The 16,794-nt window shown below is 44.2% G+C and overlaps 1 protein-coding gene across 1 annotated transcript; it reads left to right on the top strand.

Annotated features, from left to right (window-relative positions):
* Positions 1-4,735: 4,735 nt before the first annotated feature.
* LOC145361451 (peptidyl-prolyl cis-trans isomerase A-like) lies at positions 4,736-16,794 on the top strand. Its single transcript, XM_080217269.1, has 6 exons — positions 4,736-4,898; positions 7,103-7,133; positions 7,643-7,731; positions 10,690-10,786; positions 14,973-15,048; positions 16,370-16,794. The coding sequence occupies exons 1-6, from the start codon at positions 4,830-4,832 to the stop codon at positions 16,500-16,502; spliced, it is 495 nt and encodes a 164-aa protein (XP_080073395.1). The 5' UTR covers positions 4,736-4,829; the 3' UTR covers positions 16,503-16,794.

The following is a 16,794-nucleotide window of genomic DNA, read 5'->3' as shown; positions in this document are numbered from 1 at the left end:
TAATCATACCCAAGCGCAGAAATACATCATGGTTGTTGCTAATGCCTTTGCTTCAAGGAAGAGGCTTAATGGCTATGAACATTATTCTTTCTAATATAGCTAAGACAGACAGCATAGTGGTTAGCACTGCTGCCTCACAGCACCAGGTACCCAGGTTCAACTCCGGCCTTGGGTCACTGTCTGTGCGAAGTCTGCACGTTCTCCCTGTGTCTGCGTGGGTTTCCTCCGGTTTCCACCCACAGTCCAAAGATGTGCAGGTTTGGTGGATTAGCCACGCTAAGTTGTCCCTTAGTATCCTGGGATGCGTAGATTGGAGGGATTAGCAGGGCAAATATGTGGGGATAGGGCCTGGGTGGGATTGTGGTCAATATAAACTCGATGGACCAAATGGCCTCTTTCTGCACTGTAGAGATTCTATGATTAATTATTCCGAATGTGCTATTCATCTTAAGAAGCAATAGCCAAAACATTGTCTTGATTTTAGGCATCTCAGGTTTTTTTTTAAAAAAGATGTCTTACTGTCAAAATTAGAGTTTAAAGTTTAAAAAAAACACAATTCGGGTTAAATCTACTTTAATTTTGATTTTTTGACCCATTCATAAATTCGAAACATGTATTCTTTTTATAACATATGCAAATTGTATGCACTAACAAAGATACTTGACAATTTGCCAAGTATGCAGTTTAGTAATGCTAAATTTTCACACTGCAGCTCTCGACAGATTTTATTTTTAGCTTTTTATAAAATGGCTCTTTGGGCAAACAGAAGGCTTACCCTTTAGCTCTAATGCTTTACAGATGTTTCTCTTACACCTCGTCTTTTGTGATTTATTCTATTGTTGTGTTCAGGGTTCCTCTGGTAAATACTGTGGCAAAGTGATTATTTAATATCACTGGGAGTTTATCGTGAGTATCTCCTATACCCCAATCCTGACACTTTCCTTTGTTCCTGTCGAGCTTCATTCACTCTGATAGCCATCGTCAAGAAGGCACAGCCATATAGCAATGGAGGATTTCAGCATTGTTGGCATTTGCCTAAATGCCCTGAAGCAGAATTCTGCTCTGTTCATCTGCTCTGCACTGTTACATGCAGTGTTAGCTTACACTTCGACATTTTCTTTAACCTTGCAATCAAATCATAGCCTGTCTTTCTTTCTCGCTGTCAAACTCAAATCTGGCTTTGTCAGATTTCAAAGGTGCATTCTCCCCCCGTCCTCCTTTGCTCCCTACCCTAACCAACCAAGAGCTAGGCAATATATGAAGGGGAGAGTGGGGTGAAAGCATGGCGAAAGGAATGACCTTAGTGGGGACTGAGCTGACAGATTAGTAAACTATACTATCGGACAGCACTGTGGTTAGCACTCCTGCCTCACAGCGTCACTCACGTGGGTTTGATTCCGGCCTCAGGTGACTGTCTATGTGGAGTTTGCATGATCTCCGTGTCTGCATGGGTTTCCTCCTATACTCCAAAGGTGTGCCAGTTAGGTGGATTGGCCATGCTAAATTGCCCCTTAGTATCCAAAGATATTGTAGGTCAGGTAGATTGGCCACTTTAAATTGTCATTTAGTGTCTGAATATGTGCTGATGGATTGGCCATGCTAAATTGCCCCTTAGTTTCCAAAGATGTTAGGTTAGGGGGATTAGTGCGGTAAATGTGTGGGGTTATGGGGATAGGGCGGGGTGTGGATCTGAGTATGATACTCTGTCAGAGAGTTGGTGCAGACTCAATGGGCCACATGGCCTTTTCAACACTGTAAGGATCCAAAAATGTGCAGGTTAAGTTGATTGGTCATGCAAAATTGCCCCTTAGTGTCAGGGGGATTAGCAGGGTAAATTTGGCAAAGGGGATAGAGCGAGGGTGGGATTGTATCAGTGTAGACTCGGTGGGCCGAAGGCCTCCTACATCACTGTAAGAATTCCATAATTCTGTGATTTTATATAAGTTATGTGGGTTAGTGGGGTAAATGCATAGGGTTGCAGGTATAGGGTGGGGGTAGGTGCCCAGATTAGATGCTCTGTCAGACAGATGGGATAGACTTGATGATCTGAATGACCTCCTCCTGACAGTGGGGATGCTATGTAAAATGTGTAGGTTAGGGGGATTAGCATGGTAAATGCATGGGGTTATGGGGATAGAGCCTGGGTGGGATTGTTGTTGGTGCAGGCTCAATGGGCAAAATGGCCTCCTTCAGCAGTGTAAGGAGTCTATGATTCCATGTAAAATGTGTAGGTTGGGGGGATCAGTGGGGTAAATGCATAGGGTTATGGAGATAAATTGGGGCCTGGGACTGGAGAGTCAGAGCAGGCTCGACAGGCCAAATGGCCTCCTTCTATGCCATAGGGATCTTATGATTGGGTTTGCTGCAACAACAATGCCAAAAATTAACAGAGAGCAAACATTTAGCATTTTTAAAAGAGCACAAAATTCCTGCTGGGTCATATCAGGATTGAAGGCAGCAGAGGCTCCATCCCTCTCCAGCTGGACCACAAGGCCGGCCATATGCATAGGTTAGGTTATGGGGAGCATGGCCTAGTGGTAGAATCACTAGACTATTAATCCAGAAACTCAGCAAATGTTCTGGGGACCCAGGTTCGAATCCTGTCACAACATATGGTGGAATTTGAATTCAATAAAAAATATCTGGAATTAAGAATCTACTGATGACCACTGTCAATTGTCAGAAGAACCCAACTAGTTCACGAATGTCCTTTAGGGAAGGAAATTTGCTGTCCTTACCTGGTCTGGCCTACATGTCACTCCAGAGCCACAGCAACGTAGTTGACTCCCAAATGCCCTAGGCAACAAGGGATGGGCAATAAATACTGACCAGCCAGTGACACCTGTGTTCCATGAATGAATTTAAAAAATGGGGCGGCACGTTGGTTACATAGAATCCTACAGTGCAGAAGGAGGCCATTCAGCCCCTTGAGTCTGCACCGAACATAATCCCACCCAGGCCCTATCCCCATGACCCCATGCATTTACCTTAGTTAGTCCCCTGACACTAAGAGACAATTTAGCATGGCCAATCCGTACATCTTTGGACTCTGGGAGGAAACTGGTGCACCCGGAAGAAATCCATGCAGTGATGTAGAGAATGTGCAAACTCCGCACAGACAGCAAGTGACTCAAGCTGGGAATCGAACCTGGGTCCCTGGCGTTGTGAAGCAGCAGTGCTAACCACTGTGCCACCTTATGCCAGGGTCCTGGGTTCGATTCCTGGCTCGGGTGACTGTATGGCGTCCGCATATTCTCTGTATCTGTGTTGGTTTCCTCTGGGTGCTCCCCCCCCACTCCAAAAGATATGCTAGTTAGGTGCATTAGCCATACTAAATTGCCGCTTAGTCTCCGGGAGCTCTTGTTTCCCCCCCAGTCTGACAGACGTCCTAGTTAGGTGCATTGGCTATGCCAAATTCTCCCTTGGTGTACCCAAACAGGTGCAGGAGCGCGGCGACTAGGAGATTTGCGCTGTAACTTCATCGTGGCGTTAATGTGAGGCTATCCTGCGAAACTAATAAGGTAATCATGAACGCCAACTTGACCACGCCGAGGGAACATTCTGGAAGCAGCTAACCGGTGGCCATCTTTGGAGGGCATCCCCTTCACCAAGCACTTGTCTATTGGCCAAACCAGCCATCTCCAGCAGACGAAAATAAGAAAAATTTCGATGTCGTTGCTGTGCTGGCAATAAAAAACCTAAATTGCTTCCTTTCCCCCCCCCCAACTGTTCTTCTGTCCTGAAGCACAATTATCCCTTTGATGCTTGGAGGAACTGTACTTGGTCACTCTGAAAGCAGACTGACCCAAATTATGTTAGAGACCTTAAAACAACCGCTGTTTAGGCATTCAGTAGATAATCTGTGAAAGTTGTTTCTGAAAAAAAATCCCAAAGTAAAAGGGGGTGAAAAGAAAAATAAAAATAAGTTTAAACGTTTTAGGAAAGTGACAAGATAGTCCCACTAAAAGAACAATTGCAGAATACCACCCTTTTTGAACAAATCTTTCATTTCACCGCCTCTGCCGTGCTCTAACCCCGTTATTTTGAAGGATTTATTTTTTAAAAATATTTATTCGGAAAATGACACCAAAATCTCGACCTACTTGGAAGCAACGGGCAAGGCTGTTCATCCCCCTCATTACTGTTTTAGTCAGAGTTTGATGAGGAATTGAGGCATAAATATTCGTGGCGAAGTAAAAAAAAATTGACAGACGGGAGATTTCCTTAAGAAAATAAACTGTTCATCGGCATCTTATCCAGCGGACGGCGGCTCTGTCCTCTCATTGATCCACCCATCTGTCAATCACTGCATACACGTCGCCCATTGGTCTATCGCACCGCCCACCATTCTAAGAGGCCCCAATTATTGGTCAAGTTCCTTGTCAATCTTCAGCGGACCGGACTCTGATTGGTGATCAAGCCGAAGGCGGGAGAGGACGGATAGGGGACTGCGATTGGTTTCAGCTACATGTCAATCACCAGCCCTCTGGACTGTGATTGGTAGTCAGATCGGAGGCGGGAGGGGACGCATGGGGGAAGCAATTGGTTCAAAGGCCTGTCAATCGTCAGCTCTCCAGACTCTGATTGGTAATCAAGTCGAAGGAGGGCGAAGACGGATAGAGGACGCGAGTATTATTGGTTTGTACACCTGTCAATCATCAGCCCGCCGCTCGCACCGCCAATCAAATCGGGAGCGTGGGCGGGAGCGAGGGGCGGAGGCACGCACGGTGGATATAAGACGAGCGGAGACTAGCTATTTGCTTTCTTCTTCCTCTCTTCTGTAGTTGGAGCATCTTGAGTGGAGACGGTTTTATCTCTTGTTGTGAACAATGGCGAACCCCCGGGTCTTCTTCGACATCGAGATTGACGGCAAGCCGGCGGGCCGCATCGTCTTCGAGGTTTGGTGGTGGCGGCCGTGTTTGAATTTGTGTGTTGGGTGGACGCTGTTACCTGGGTGACGGCCGCCATTTTCTTGTTAGCCCCCCCCCCCCCCCCCCACCAACATTGCGGACCCCAGGGGATGGTGTCTTGGGGGGGGGGGGGAGGAGAGGTTGGGGAGGCGAAAGATATCCCCTCTAAAAGGGGGGAGTGGGAGATGGATTCATCATAACTTCTGAGAAGGTGAACTCCTTCCCTCCTCCCCATTGCACCATCTCCCCACCTCCCCCGGGGGTATAGTCGAGCCCGCTGCCCTGGCTGAGGGATGCAGCCGCCATCTTACAGATGTGCTTCCCTCCTGAAATGGATGGTGTGTCCTCCCCGCCATATGCCTCTCTGAGGCACCACTATGGGGGGTGGAGCTTTCTGAGCTGCATTTTTAAATGTTTGCGGGGGGAGGGGGGGGTAGTTTTTTTTAAAGATCGCTTCCTCCTTCCACCCCCCCCCCCCCTCCCTTTACCTGCCTACCTCATTCTGAAATCCATCTCTTCCCATCTCCTTTGGAATAGTGTTTGCAATCGTCAGCCACTGCATCCTTTGTTATCCCGCCTGGAATTGAATCGAGTATGGGGATGCAGTGAAAATTGATTTGATTCATTACTCTCGCATGTGTTAGGATAAAGTGAAGAGAATTAACTCATTTACTCTCGCGTTGGGATACAGTGAAAAGTATTACCTGATTTATTTCACATTGGGATAAAGTGAAGAATATTTGACTTATTCGCACATTGGGATACAGTGAAAAGTATTTGATTTAATCACACATTAAGATAAAGTGAAAAGTATTTGATCTATCTTCACCTTTTGGCTAAAGTGAAAGGTATTTGATTTATTATTCTCACATTGAGATGCAATGAAAAGTATTGTTTGATTTATTGTCACATTGATTGGTGTACATTGGAAAGTATTTGATTATCCTTGTTTGTAATGGGATACAGAGAAAAGTGTTATTTGGTTATTGTTGCCCCTATTGGGATACAGTGAAGTGTGTTGATTCATTATTGCCACGTGTATTAGCATACTGGGGTATAGTGAAAAGTATTGTTTCTTGTGAGTTGTTGTAGACAAAATGTGCCATTCATAGCAACATAAAGGAGAGGGTGCAGAAGGTAGTGTTACAGTCATAGCTAGGGTGTAGAGAAAGATCAATTTAATATAAAGTTTGTTTATTAGTGCTACAAGTGGGCTTACATTAACACTGCAGTGAAGCTGTGAAAATTCTCTAGGTAGGTTTACTCAAAAGTCTGACAGGAGCAAGGAAGAAACTGTTCTTGTTGGTTTGTCCGTGACCTCAGACTTTATATCTCTTCCCTAACGGAAGAAGGTGGAAGAGGGAATGTCCTGGGTGTGTGGGTCCTTGATTGTGGCTGCCCTTCTGAGGCGGTGGCAAGTGTAGAATCACTGGTTTTGTGATGGACCGAGCTATGTTCACAATCCTTTGTAGTTTCTGGCAGGAGGGAAGAAGCTGTTCTTGAGTTGGTTGATTTATTATTGTCAAATGTATTTAGTTACAGTGAAAAGTATTTGATTTATTATTGTTAATGTATTGAGGTATACTGTGAGCTGTTAAAGAACTACCTTTCATGAAGTATATAAGGGAGAATGAAAGGGTGCAGAATGTAGTGTTGTAGTCATAGTTAGGGCATAGAGAAAGAGCGACAATATTGTCACATGTACTGGGATATGGTGAAAAGTATTTGATTTATTATCTTGTGAATTGGGATACAGTGAAAAGTATTGTGTGCTGTAAAGAGAAAACATACTGTTCATATGGTACATAAAGGAGGAATATAGTATTAGTCATAGCTAGTGTGTAGAGAAAGGTCAGCTTATGTATTTTGATTTATTATTGTCACATTTACTGGGATACAGTGAAAAGTGAATTGTGACAAGGTGTTCTGTTCATAGAGTACATAGGGGAGAAGGAAAAGAGGATGCAGAATATCGTGTTAGTTACTGACAGGATGAGAAGGATCAGCTTAATATGTGATAGGACCATTCAAGTCTGTCGGTAGCAGGAACAATTGAATGAATTATTATAGCACAGGCAATTATCCCACATCAATAAATTATTCCTATGTCCCTGTGTGTTTAGATGTGAATTAAGAAATAGATTCTTTTTGCATTAATTACACTTTTTTAAATCTTTCTTTTTGCCCACCAGCTAAGAAAGGATGTGGTTCCAAAGACTGCAGGTGAGCAAATTAGTTTTTTCATTTTCTAACATGGTATGATGGAGAAATGAAAACCAGTAGGCTAGAATCCAGGTTAGCAGCCAGTGAGGGTTATTTACTTGTAACTTTTAAAATTACAAGATTGAACAGTTTATCAAAGCTTCAGTAAGACCAGGTGGTTAGCTTTTTGAGTTAAATTGAGTTGAGTGGGAAGTATTCAAATCTGCTTCAGCAGCCTATGTCTGTTAGATCTATTGTCTCCTTGGGCAACTGGTTTGCACTTGCTGTTTGGAGAAAGAAATCCAAGTTGTCTCCAAACAGTTGATACAGAATGGTCTCAAACCCTGTCTGAATGTGAACTGCAACTTTGGAACAGATCTGAATTCCAACACGCAAATGTAAAATGGCAAGTCTAGCTTGCAGGAGGTGCAGTAGTATATTGAGGGTGGGTAAGGAATGCAGTGACTGCATTTCACCTATTCACTTCCATTGGAAGGGTGGAGGTTAGCTGAAGTTTTTCCTTTAAACAGAGAACTTCCGCCAACTGTGCTTAAAGGAACAAGGTGCTGGCTACAAAAGATCGGTTTTCCACCGAATAATTCCTTCATTTATGTGCCAGGTAAGTGTTCTTTAAGAACTGGATATACATTTCTTAAAGCACTGGCTTGTGTCCAAGTGCAATACTATACTTTTGCCACATGGTTTGGAGAGTTTGGTACAAATAAACTGTCTTTTTGGCCAAATTAATTCACTGAAGTAACTTGAAGTGCTCCTGGCTAAATCTCTTGGCATGCAATCTTGTTGCACTCTGCTTTGCCTAGCCATTTCTGATCTGAAATCCAACTCTTCAAATTATTGGTATTTCATTGGAAGAAGGAAAGCATACCATTAGAAAGAAGGTCTCTGGTCACTAGTCAGTTGTTGTCTTGCAGTACAGTGGTTGGCACTGCTGCCTCAATGCCAGGGACCCAGGTTCAGTACCAGCCTTGGGTGACTGCCTGTGTGGAGTTTGCACATTCTCTATGTCAGGTTTCCTCTGGGTGTCAGGATTCTTCCCATAGCCCAAAGATGTACAGGTTAGGTGGATTAACAATGCTAAATTGCCCCGAGTATCCAAAGATGTGCTATTAGGTGGATTGGTCATGCTAAACTGCTCCTTAGAGTCAGGGGAACTAGTAGCGTAAACCTTGTCCTATGAGGATAGGGCCTGGGTGGGATTGTTGTTGGTGTAGACGTGATGGGTCGAATAGCCTCCTGTACTGTTGGGATTCTAGGATTTGTTGAAAGCATCTAAAAGGTCAGAATTTGTTGAATTGTTTAAAATTAACTGGAAGTGGGATTTTTGGTAGCTGTTTAATTGTCCTACCTTATTCATTTTTTTCTCACCAGGGAATGTTGAGTCATAGTGAAGAAGAGAATGATAGGTCTTGGGAATCTTTAGATGCTTATTTAGGAGTCCGTTCACAGAATGGAACTAAGTATTATCTGCTGCAGAATAATAGCAGGAAGCTGTTTCTTGGGTTGGTGGCCTGGGCCAGCTATCTTTAGCTATCATCGGTGATCTCTTCTTAGAGTGGGCCAATAAATGGTAAGTGATGTTGTCTGGCTGGTACTTGTGTGGCACAATGGCCATCTGAGAACATAACGTCATCCCATTACAATCAATGGCATTAACCATTGCTCTGCTGCTCCACTGTCAACATTCTGACGGTTAACCATTGGCTCAGACTTTAACTGGGGCTGCCATATAATAAGAGGAATTCTGTGGCAAGTAACTACCCAAATACTGTCTGCCATCTAGAAGGTACAAGGTGGGAGTGTGATGGAATACTCTGCACTTGCTAAGATGAGTGCAGCTGCAACAATGTTAAAATGTTCCATTATTCAGGACATTGCAGCTTGCTTTATTGCCACCCTGTCTATTGCCTTAACCTTTTACCACTGGCATTCAGTTGGTACTGTGCACTTGGTAGATGCAGCAACTCACTAAGGCTTCTTGGTGGCACCTGCCAAACCTGTATCCTGCCAGCCAGTCATTCTAGGTGGCAAAGTTCCCATCTGAGCCACATGCTGTCCTGACTATATTGCTGCTCCATCACTTTTGCTGGATCAAAATCCCTCCCTGAGCACTAGGGGAAGACCTACATCACATGGACTGTAGCAGTTCTTGAAGGAAGCCTTCCCAGCACACCAGTTAAAACAGTGCTACAACACAGGTCAGGCCATTTGCATGCAAAGCAGCATTCTTTTGGCATGGGTTAATGTTTCTGCAGGCAGACCTTATTCCAAGCTGTTATGGAAGGGATACAAGGCTGGGAGTTGTAGTGATGAGTTTACAAGCCTAGTGCTCTAAGTCAGGATGCTGAGTGAGATGGTCTGTGGGAAATGGAAGAGGAACTGAATGATCAGTATGTTATGGTGGTTGAGGCTAAAAGATAGCTAACAGGTTAGCATTTTAGCAGCAGCTCAGGTAGAAATGGGCCATGTTCTGCAAATGGAAAGCTGTGGCATTAAAAATTTACCATTTGGGTGGTGATGTCTGCAAATTCCCTCTGGGATAAGAGGGAGTGACTTCCTATTGGGCTGTAGGCAGTGAGATTTGAGGCAGAGGTGGTACAAATCTAACTGGGATGACTGAGGGGATGTAATCTTAAAGATAGTGAGGGAATTGAAATTTTTCAAAGCATATTGGATGACTCAATTTGCAACTGGGTCATGGGTAGCCAAACCTATCCCAAGTTGCTGATGGCCCTTGGTTCAAATGTTGTATACAGTTGGGCTGGGGTGGAGATTTACCAAGGACTATGATGCTATTAAGAGATTGGAGAAGCTGAGATTTTTAATCTCTGCAATCCCTGCCATTGAGTTGCTTCTGTATGTCATGGTAACTCTGTCTTACATGCCAGGACTTGGCACAGCATCTTTGAGGATGACAAGATGTCCCAAGTACTTTTACAGCCAAAGAAATATCCTTGACATCTGAGCACCAGATACCTGGGACACCATCTGGATGTTCCCCTTCAAGTTGCTCTCCATCCTGACTTGAATATATTACTGTTCCCTTAATGCTGGGTCAAATCTTGAATTTTGCTCCCTCCCACAGCACTGTGGGTGTATCTGCACCTCAGGGACTCAAGAAGGTGTCCCACTACCACCACCTTTAGAAGCGCATTGAGGAATGGGCAATGAATGATGGTCTAACCAGCCACCTGCATCCCATAACTGAAAATTGGCTGCAAGCAGCATGTAATAATGAGCAGAATCTGTTTTTGGGGAAGGTAACTACTGCCAGCATCATTCCTCTTAATGCTGTTGGATTTTTACTTTCACCAAAGGGTAAACAGAGCTTTGGCTTATTACTGCATCTGAAAAATGGCATCACTGACAGTGCAGAGGTTCCCCCAAGGTGTGGAGCTTGGCATCTAACCTGATGCACAAGTGGACAATAGTTCCAATCCCCAGTTCCACAAGGCCTCCTTTAAATGACATTGATGCATTTTCACAAGTGGTTGTCTTAAGTGCACAGAGATTGAATTTTCTGCCTTTGAGAATGATTTGATCTGTCTGCATCCCACAGGGTGGTGATTTCACAAATGGCAATGGCACTGGTGGCAGGTCCATCTATGGTTCAAAGTTTGAGGATGAAAACTTCACTCTGAAGCATGAAGGACCAGGTAAGAGGCTTGTGTGCAACCTGCAACTAGAATGCCAGTTATAATGCTGTCAGAACAGCAGCAGCACCCTGTCTGAACCACAAAGTTTGAGCTCGTGCCCCACTCCAGGACTTGCCATGGAAGGAGTGTTTGCTGAAAGGACAAAGATTGTTTGAATCAGCTCTGTTCAATTAGATCATTGAACTTCTATTTTTGATGCCATTTTTCTGCACAATTAATGTTTTTCATACATAGAAACCCATTGTCAATAAGCTGAGAATCTACAGTCCTCTGCAGCAGAGAATTCCAAAGATTTCACCACCCTCAAGTGCAGACACTCCTCATCTTAAATGACCTACCCACATTTGACTGTCCCCTGGTTCTAGGCATTCCATGATGTGGAGATGCTGGTGTTGGACTGGGGTAAACACAGTAAGAAGTCTCAACACCAGGTTAAAGTCTAACAAGTTTATTTGATAGCAAAAGCCACTAGCTTTGAGGGCTGTTCCTTCATCAGGTGAGTGGCAGTTCTAGTCACAAACAGCATATAACGACAAACTCAATTTACAAATTAATGGTCGGAATGGTGAGTCTTCAAGGTACGAACAATGAGTGGAAAGGGCATTAAGCACAGGTTAAAGAGATATGAATTGTCTCCAGACAGAACAGATGTTCCAAGCCCAGGCAAGTCGTGGGGATTACAGATAGTAACGTGAACCCAAGATCCCTGTTGAGACTGATGTGGATATGCCAGCATTGGACTGGGGTAAACACAGTAAAAAGTCTGACAACACCAGGTTTTAGTCCAACCGATTTATTTGATAGTAAACTCACTAGCTTTCGAGGGGATTCCCTCTTCAGGTGAATGCAGAACTTGGCTGTCAGTCTCTGCTCAGTGACTCTGCATTGTTGTCATGAAGGGTGTCTTGGAGAATGCTTACCTGAAGATCAGAGGCCAAATGTCCATGATTGAAGAGTTCCCCAACACAGAATATTCTTGCCTGGTGATTGTCAAGCAGTGTTTATTCATCTGTTGTAGCATCTGCATGGTCTCCCCAATGTAAAATGCATCAGGACATCCTTTCCTGCAGCATATCAGGTAGACAACATTGGCTGAGTTGTAAGTGTATGTGCTGTGTACCTGGTGGATGGTGTTCTCAAGTGGTGATGCATCTGTTGACAGCCTGGCATGTCTTAGTGGTTGCTGCAGCAGGATTGTGTGGTGCTGTGGTCACTTTTCTCCTGAAGGCTGGGTAGTTTGCTGCAGGCAGTGGTCTGTTTTGAGGTTTTGCGATTGTTTGAAGGTGAGAAGTGGGGGTGGCCTTGGTGAGATGTTCATCTTCCATGCCAAGGCTGTGGTGAAGATGTCATAGCTTCTCCACTCCAGGGAAGTACTGGACTACACAGGTACTCTGCCCACCATGTTTGTCTTGAGGTTGGTGCAGTTTTTTGCTGTGGCATGTCAAAACTGTCAGTCGATGAGTCAAGCGCCATATCCTATTCTTGAGGGCATCTCTTAGCATCTGGAGGTTTCTGTTGCAATCCTCCATCTGAGCAGATCCTGTGTCTAGAGGGCTTGTCTGTAGGGATAGCTTTAATGTGTTTAGGGTGGAATCTGGAGAAGTGGAGCATTGAGGTTATCCATGGGCTTGCAGTGAAGTGCTGAGTTGACTGTCTTTAATGGAGAGGTGTGTACAAGAATGCAGCTGATTCTGGAGAGTAGTCTATGGTGAGTCTGGGATAGAACTTGTTGATGTCATATAATTGTTTGAGATTGTTCTTTTGAGTCCAGGGGAAGAAAATGTCAGTGTCTCCAGTGTATAGCATCAGTTGAAGGTCCTGTGCAGTGAAGATGTTGGCATATTGAGGTGTGAATTTGATCCCCATGGCTGTTTGTTCTGGATGAAGAAGTAGTTCTTGAAGGTGAAGACATCGTGGTCCAGGATGAAGTGGATGAGTTGTAAAATTGCATCTGGAAACTGACAGTTGTCGTCATTGAGTACTGCAGCAATGCCATTGTCATGAGGGATGCTGGTATAGACTGCTGAGACATCCATTGTGATGAGTGCTCCTGGTTCAACTGTGTGCTGAGTTTCTGTAGGAAGTCTATAGTGTTGCAACAAAAGCTGGGGGTTCTTTTTACAATGGGTTTCAGGATGCCCTCAATGTAGCCTGAGAGATTCTTGCACACAGGCAATGGGACCCTATGCAAGAACCCCTCAGACTACATTGAGGGCATCATGAAACAAAGAACCCCCAACTTTTGTTGTGATACTGCAGACTTTCTACAGAAACTCAGCACACATGGAGCAGTTGAACCAGGAGCACTCCTTGTCACAATGGATGTCTCAGCACTCTACACCAGCATCCCCAGGACAATGGCATTGCTGCAACTGCCTCAGTACTCAATGCTGACAACTGCCAGTTTCCAGATGCAATTTTACAACTCATTCACCTCATCCTGGACCACAATGTCTTCACCTTCAATTAGTTCTTCATCCAGACACAGAACCGCCATGGAGACCAAATTCACACCTCAATTTGCCAACATCTTCACCACACAGGACCTTCAACTGATGCTATACACTAGATACATTAACATTTTCTTCCTTTGGACTCATGGTAAATTACTGAAACAACTATATGATGACATCAAGTTCCATCCTATCATCAGACTTGCCATGGAGTACTCTCTGGAATAAGTTGCATTCTTGGACACACATCACTACGAACAGTCACCTCAGCATTTCACTGTATTGCAAACCCAAAGGACCTCCTGCTCCACTTCTCCAGCTTCCACCCTAAACATGTTAAAGAAGCCATCCCATACAGAAAAACCCTCTATACACAGGGTCTGCTCAGATGAGGAGGATTGCAATAGGAACCTCCAGATGCTAAAAGATGCCCTCAACAGGATATGGTGCTCAACTCATTGGCAGTTTTGACACACCACAGTGAAAAACTGCAGCAACCTCAAATGCAGGACATGGGCAGAGTACCTTTTGCTGTCCAGTACTTCCCCAGAGCAGAGAAGCTACAACATCTTCTCTGGAGCCGCCTTGTCATTGAAGATGAACATCTCACCAAGACCACCCCCACTTAGCTTCAAACAACTGCACAACCTCACAGACCATTGTCTGCAGCAAACTACTCCTCCTTTAGGAGAACAGTGACCACAGCAACCTCTAACACGTCCCAGATCATCAATACATGCCATCATCTCACATGAGAATGTCATTTACCAGGTACACAGTACATACACTTGCAACTTGGCCAATGTTGTCTACCTGACACTGCAGGAAAGGATATCCCAAGGCATGGTACATTGGCGAGACCATGCAGATACTACAACAAATGAATGAACACTGCTTGACAATTACCAGGCAAATGTTCACTTCCTGTTGGCAAACACTCCGGTGATCATGGGCATTTGGCCTCATCTTCAGGTATACCTTCTTGAAGGTGGCCATCATGACACAACAGCACAGTTGCTGAGCAGAGACTGGTAGCCAAGTTCTGCACATGAAGATGGCATCAACTGGGATCTTGGGTTCATGTCACACTATTTGTAACCCCCATGACTTGCCTGGGCTTGCAAAATCTCATTAACTGTCCTGTCTGGGGACAATACACATCTCTAACTTGTGCTTAATGATCTCTCCACTCATTGTCTGGACCTTTTTAAGACTTGAATACCAGTAAAAACTCTCAATCCAACCATTATTTTGTAAATTGAGTTTCTCTTTACATGCTGTTTGTGAACAGAACTCCCACTCACCTGATGAAAGGGCAGTGCCAAATAAACCTTTTTGAACCAGGTGTTGAGACTTCTTTCTAGTCATTCCAGCCAGGGAACCTCATTTGTGCTTTGAAGCCTGTAAGAATTTTGTTAGAATGAGGGGCAATTGCACTCAATGTCCAAACAAGTCTGCACATCCTTCAATTGACCTGGGGGGGGAGCTGTAATGTGACCCTGCATGGGTAGCACATTATTGATTTGAAAATGGCAGGATCTAATGCTCTTTGTCTGAAATGTTTGCATGCTGCTGACCTACTGTTAGCAAGGCATTGATTCTTGGACCACTTTGTCCTGTGGTGCTGACTTGGAGGTTAATTAAAGAAATACCTTTAGTCATGTGTAGCTTTGAGTTTATGACAAGACTACCAAAATGAATCTGTGACTAATGTGGCACTGTTTCAATTACAGGTATACTATCAATGGCTAATGCTGGGCCCAATACAAATGGATCTCAGTTCTTCATCTGTACTGCAAAGACTGAATGGTAATGATCCTTATCTTGGTCAGCCTGGTACTGAACTCAATGCATCTTGGATTATGATGATTCTTGATGCTACAAAAGTGGCAGTCCATAAGTGGACTCGCATTATATTGTGAGAACTGGATAATGGTGATTAATTGCTCTTTAGTTGTTCAGGTCAGGTGTTCAAGGGATAGAAAACCAAATTGTGATCAAATGCATCTCTAAAATTCACTTAGTTACATGTAGCTTAATATTTTTACTTTTCCTAGATTGGTATTCTCCAAGTGAAGCATTCCCCTGTCTTGTCATTTGCAGTGATCTGGTGCAAACCATAGTTGACACTTAAGTTTTGCCCACACAGAATCTAACCATTGCCTCTTAAAATTCCAGTGAAGTTTATTGCTGAATCCTCCACTATCAGTGTTCTGGGGGTAATCATTGACCAGTGACTGAAGTGGACAGGCCACATAAATACTATCTACAAGGATGGCAGTGGTTAGTTAGCACTGCTGCCTTGCAGGCCAGGCCTTCAGGTTATGATTCTGGTCATGGGTGACTGGAGTTTCCCTGTATCTGCATGGGTTTCCTCTGGGTGCTCAGATTTCCTCCCACAATCCAAAGATGTGGCAGTTTGGTGGATTGGCCATGCTAAATTGTCCCTTGGTGTCTAAATGTGCAAGTTAGGTGGTGCTATAAGGATAGGGCTGGGGACTGGGCATGGGTAAGATACTGTCAGTTGCTGCAGACTCAACTGGTCAAATGGCCTCCTGTATGTAGAGATTCTATGAAGAACAGGTCAAATATCTGCTAATAATGCACTACCTGACTTGCTGGAGCCTATCCACATGTACAAATCTGGAGTGAGGGGTTGCACTCATACACTAGCCTGGATGAGTGCAACCCCAGCAGCTTGACACCACAAGTATTTACTTTCTCTACACCTCCAAGACAGTAGCAGCAGTGTGTACCATCTACAAGATGCACTGCAGGAACTCAGCAGGGTCCCTTTCAACATGACTGCTACCTTCTAGAAGGACAATGGAAGCAGTCTCCTCAGAATAGCACCTGGAAGTTCTCCTGCCCTCATACTGTATACCATCCTGACTTATATTGTTACTTCACTGTCAAGGGTGAATTTTCCCATTCTGCCAGCCATGGGAATCAGGGCAAGGGGCAGACCATGGGGAGTCCATTGACATTGGGCAGGATTTTGGTTTCCAGGGTGAGCATGGCTGGGAAATCCTGCCCCAAAGCTGAATGTTGAGTCTGAGCAGTCCAATTCTAGACATAGCTTGTTCAATGCTGAACTGGAGGTTAAGCTGTTCTCTTTATTTCTCTTCAGGTTAGATGGAAAACACGTTGTGTTTGGAAAAGTTGTAGAAGGCATGAATGTCGTGAAAGCAATGGATGCAAAGGGATCACAATCTGGGCATCCAAATGCTGTTGTCACCATTGCTGATTGTGGAGAGTTGTAAATGGTGCCATTCCTGCAATAGCTGCTACATGTAGCTCAACAAATGACCAGTCTGGTATCAGACACAATTTAAAAATCATTGTCAAATTGAAATGTTTGCTATGATTAACCATCCATGCTATGGCTTAGTTGGACAGGTGTAACCTACAGATTAGTGATATTATGGCAGTGCTTTGCTTCATTTAACCTCTGGACTGTTTCATTTGTAATGAGAATGTCTGTGCAGATGTAATTATTTACTGTCATCCCTGTACTAAATCACATCATTCAAATAAAGTGAACACTTGTCACTA

Source organism: Carcharhinus amblyrhynchos, chromosome 34 (assembly GCF_965287045.1).
Source record: "Carcharhinus amblyrhynchos chromosome 34, sCarAmb.v2.hapA, whole genome shotgun sequence".
In the NCBI taxonomy this organism is placed as follows: domain Eukaryota; kingdom Metazoa; phylum Chordata; class Chondrichthyes; order Carcharhiniformes; family Carcharhinidae; genus Carcharhinus; species Carcharhinus amblyrhynchos.
This window is presented reverse-complemented; position numbering and strand designations above follow the sequence as displayed.

Bases quoted from the DNA above. Each gene is read 5' to 3' on its own strand.
- LOC145361451 (XM_080217269.1), top strand. From the start codon at position 4,830: ATGGCGAACCCCCGGGTCTTCTTCGACATCGAGATTGACGGCAAGCCG. The intron at 10,787-14,972 runs GTAAGAGGCTTG...TTTCAATTACAG, and splicing joins TCTGAAGCATGAAGGACCAG to GTATACTATCAATGGCTAAT. The intron at 15,049-16,369 runs GTAATGATCCTT...ATTTCTCTTCAG, and splicing joins TGTACTGCAAAGACTGAATG to GTTAGATGGAAAACACGTTG.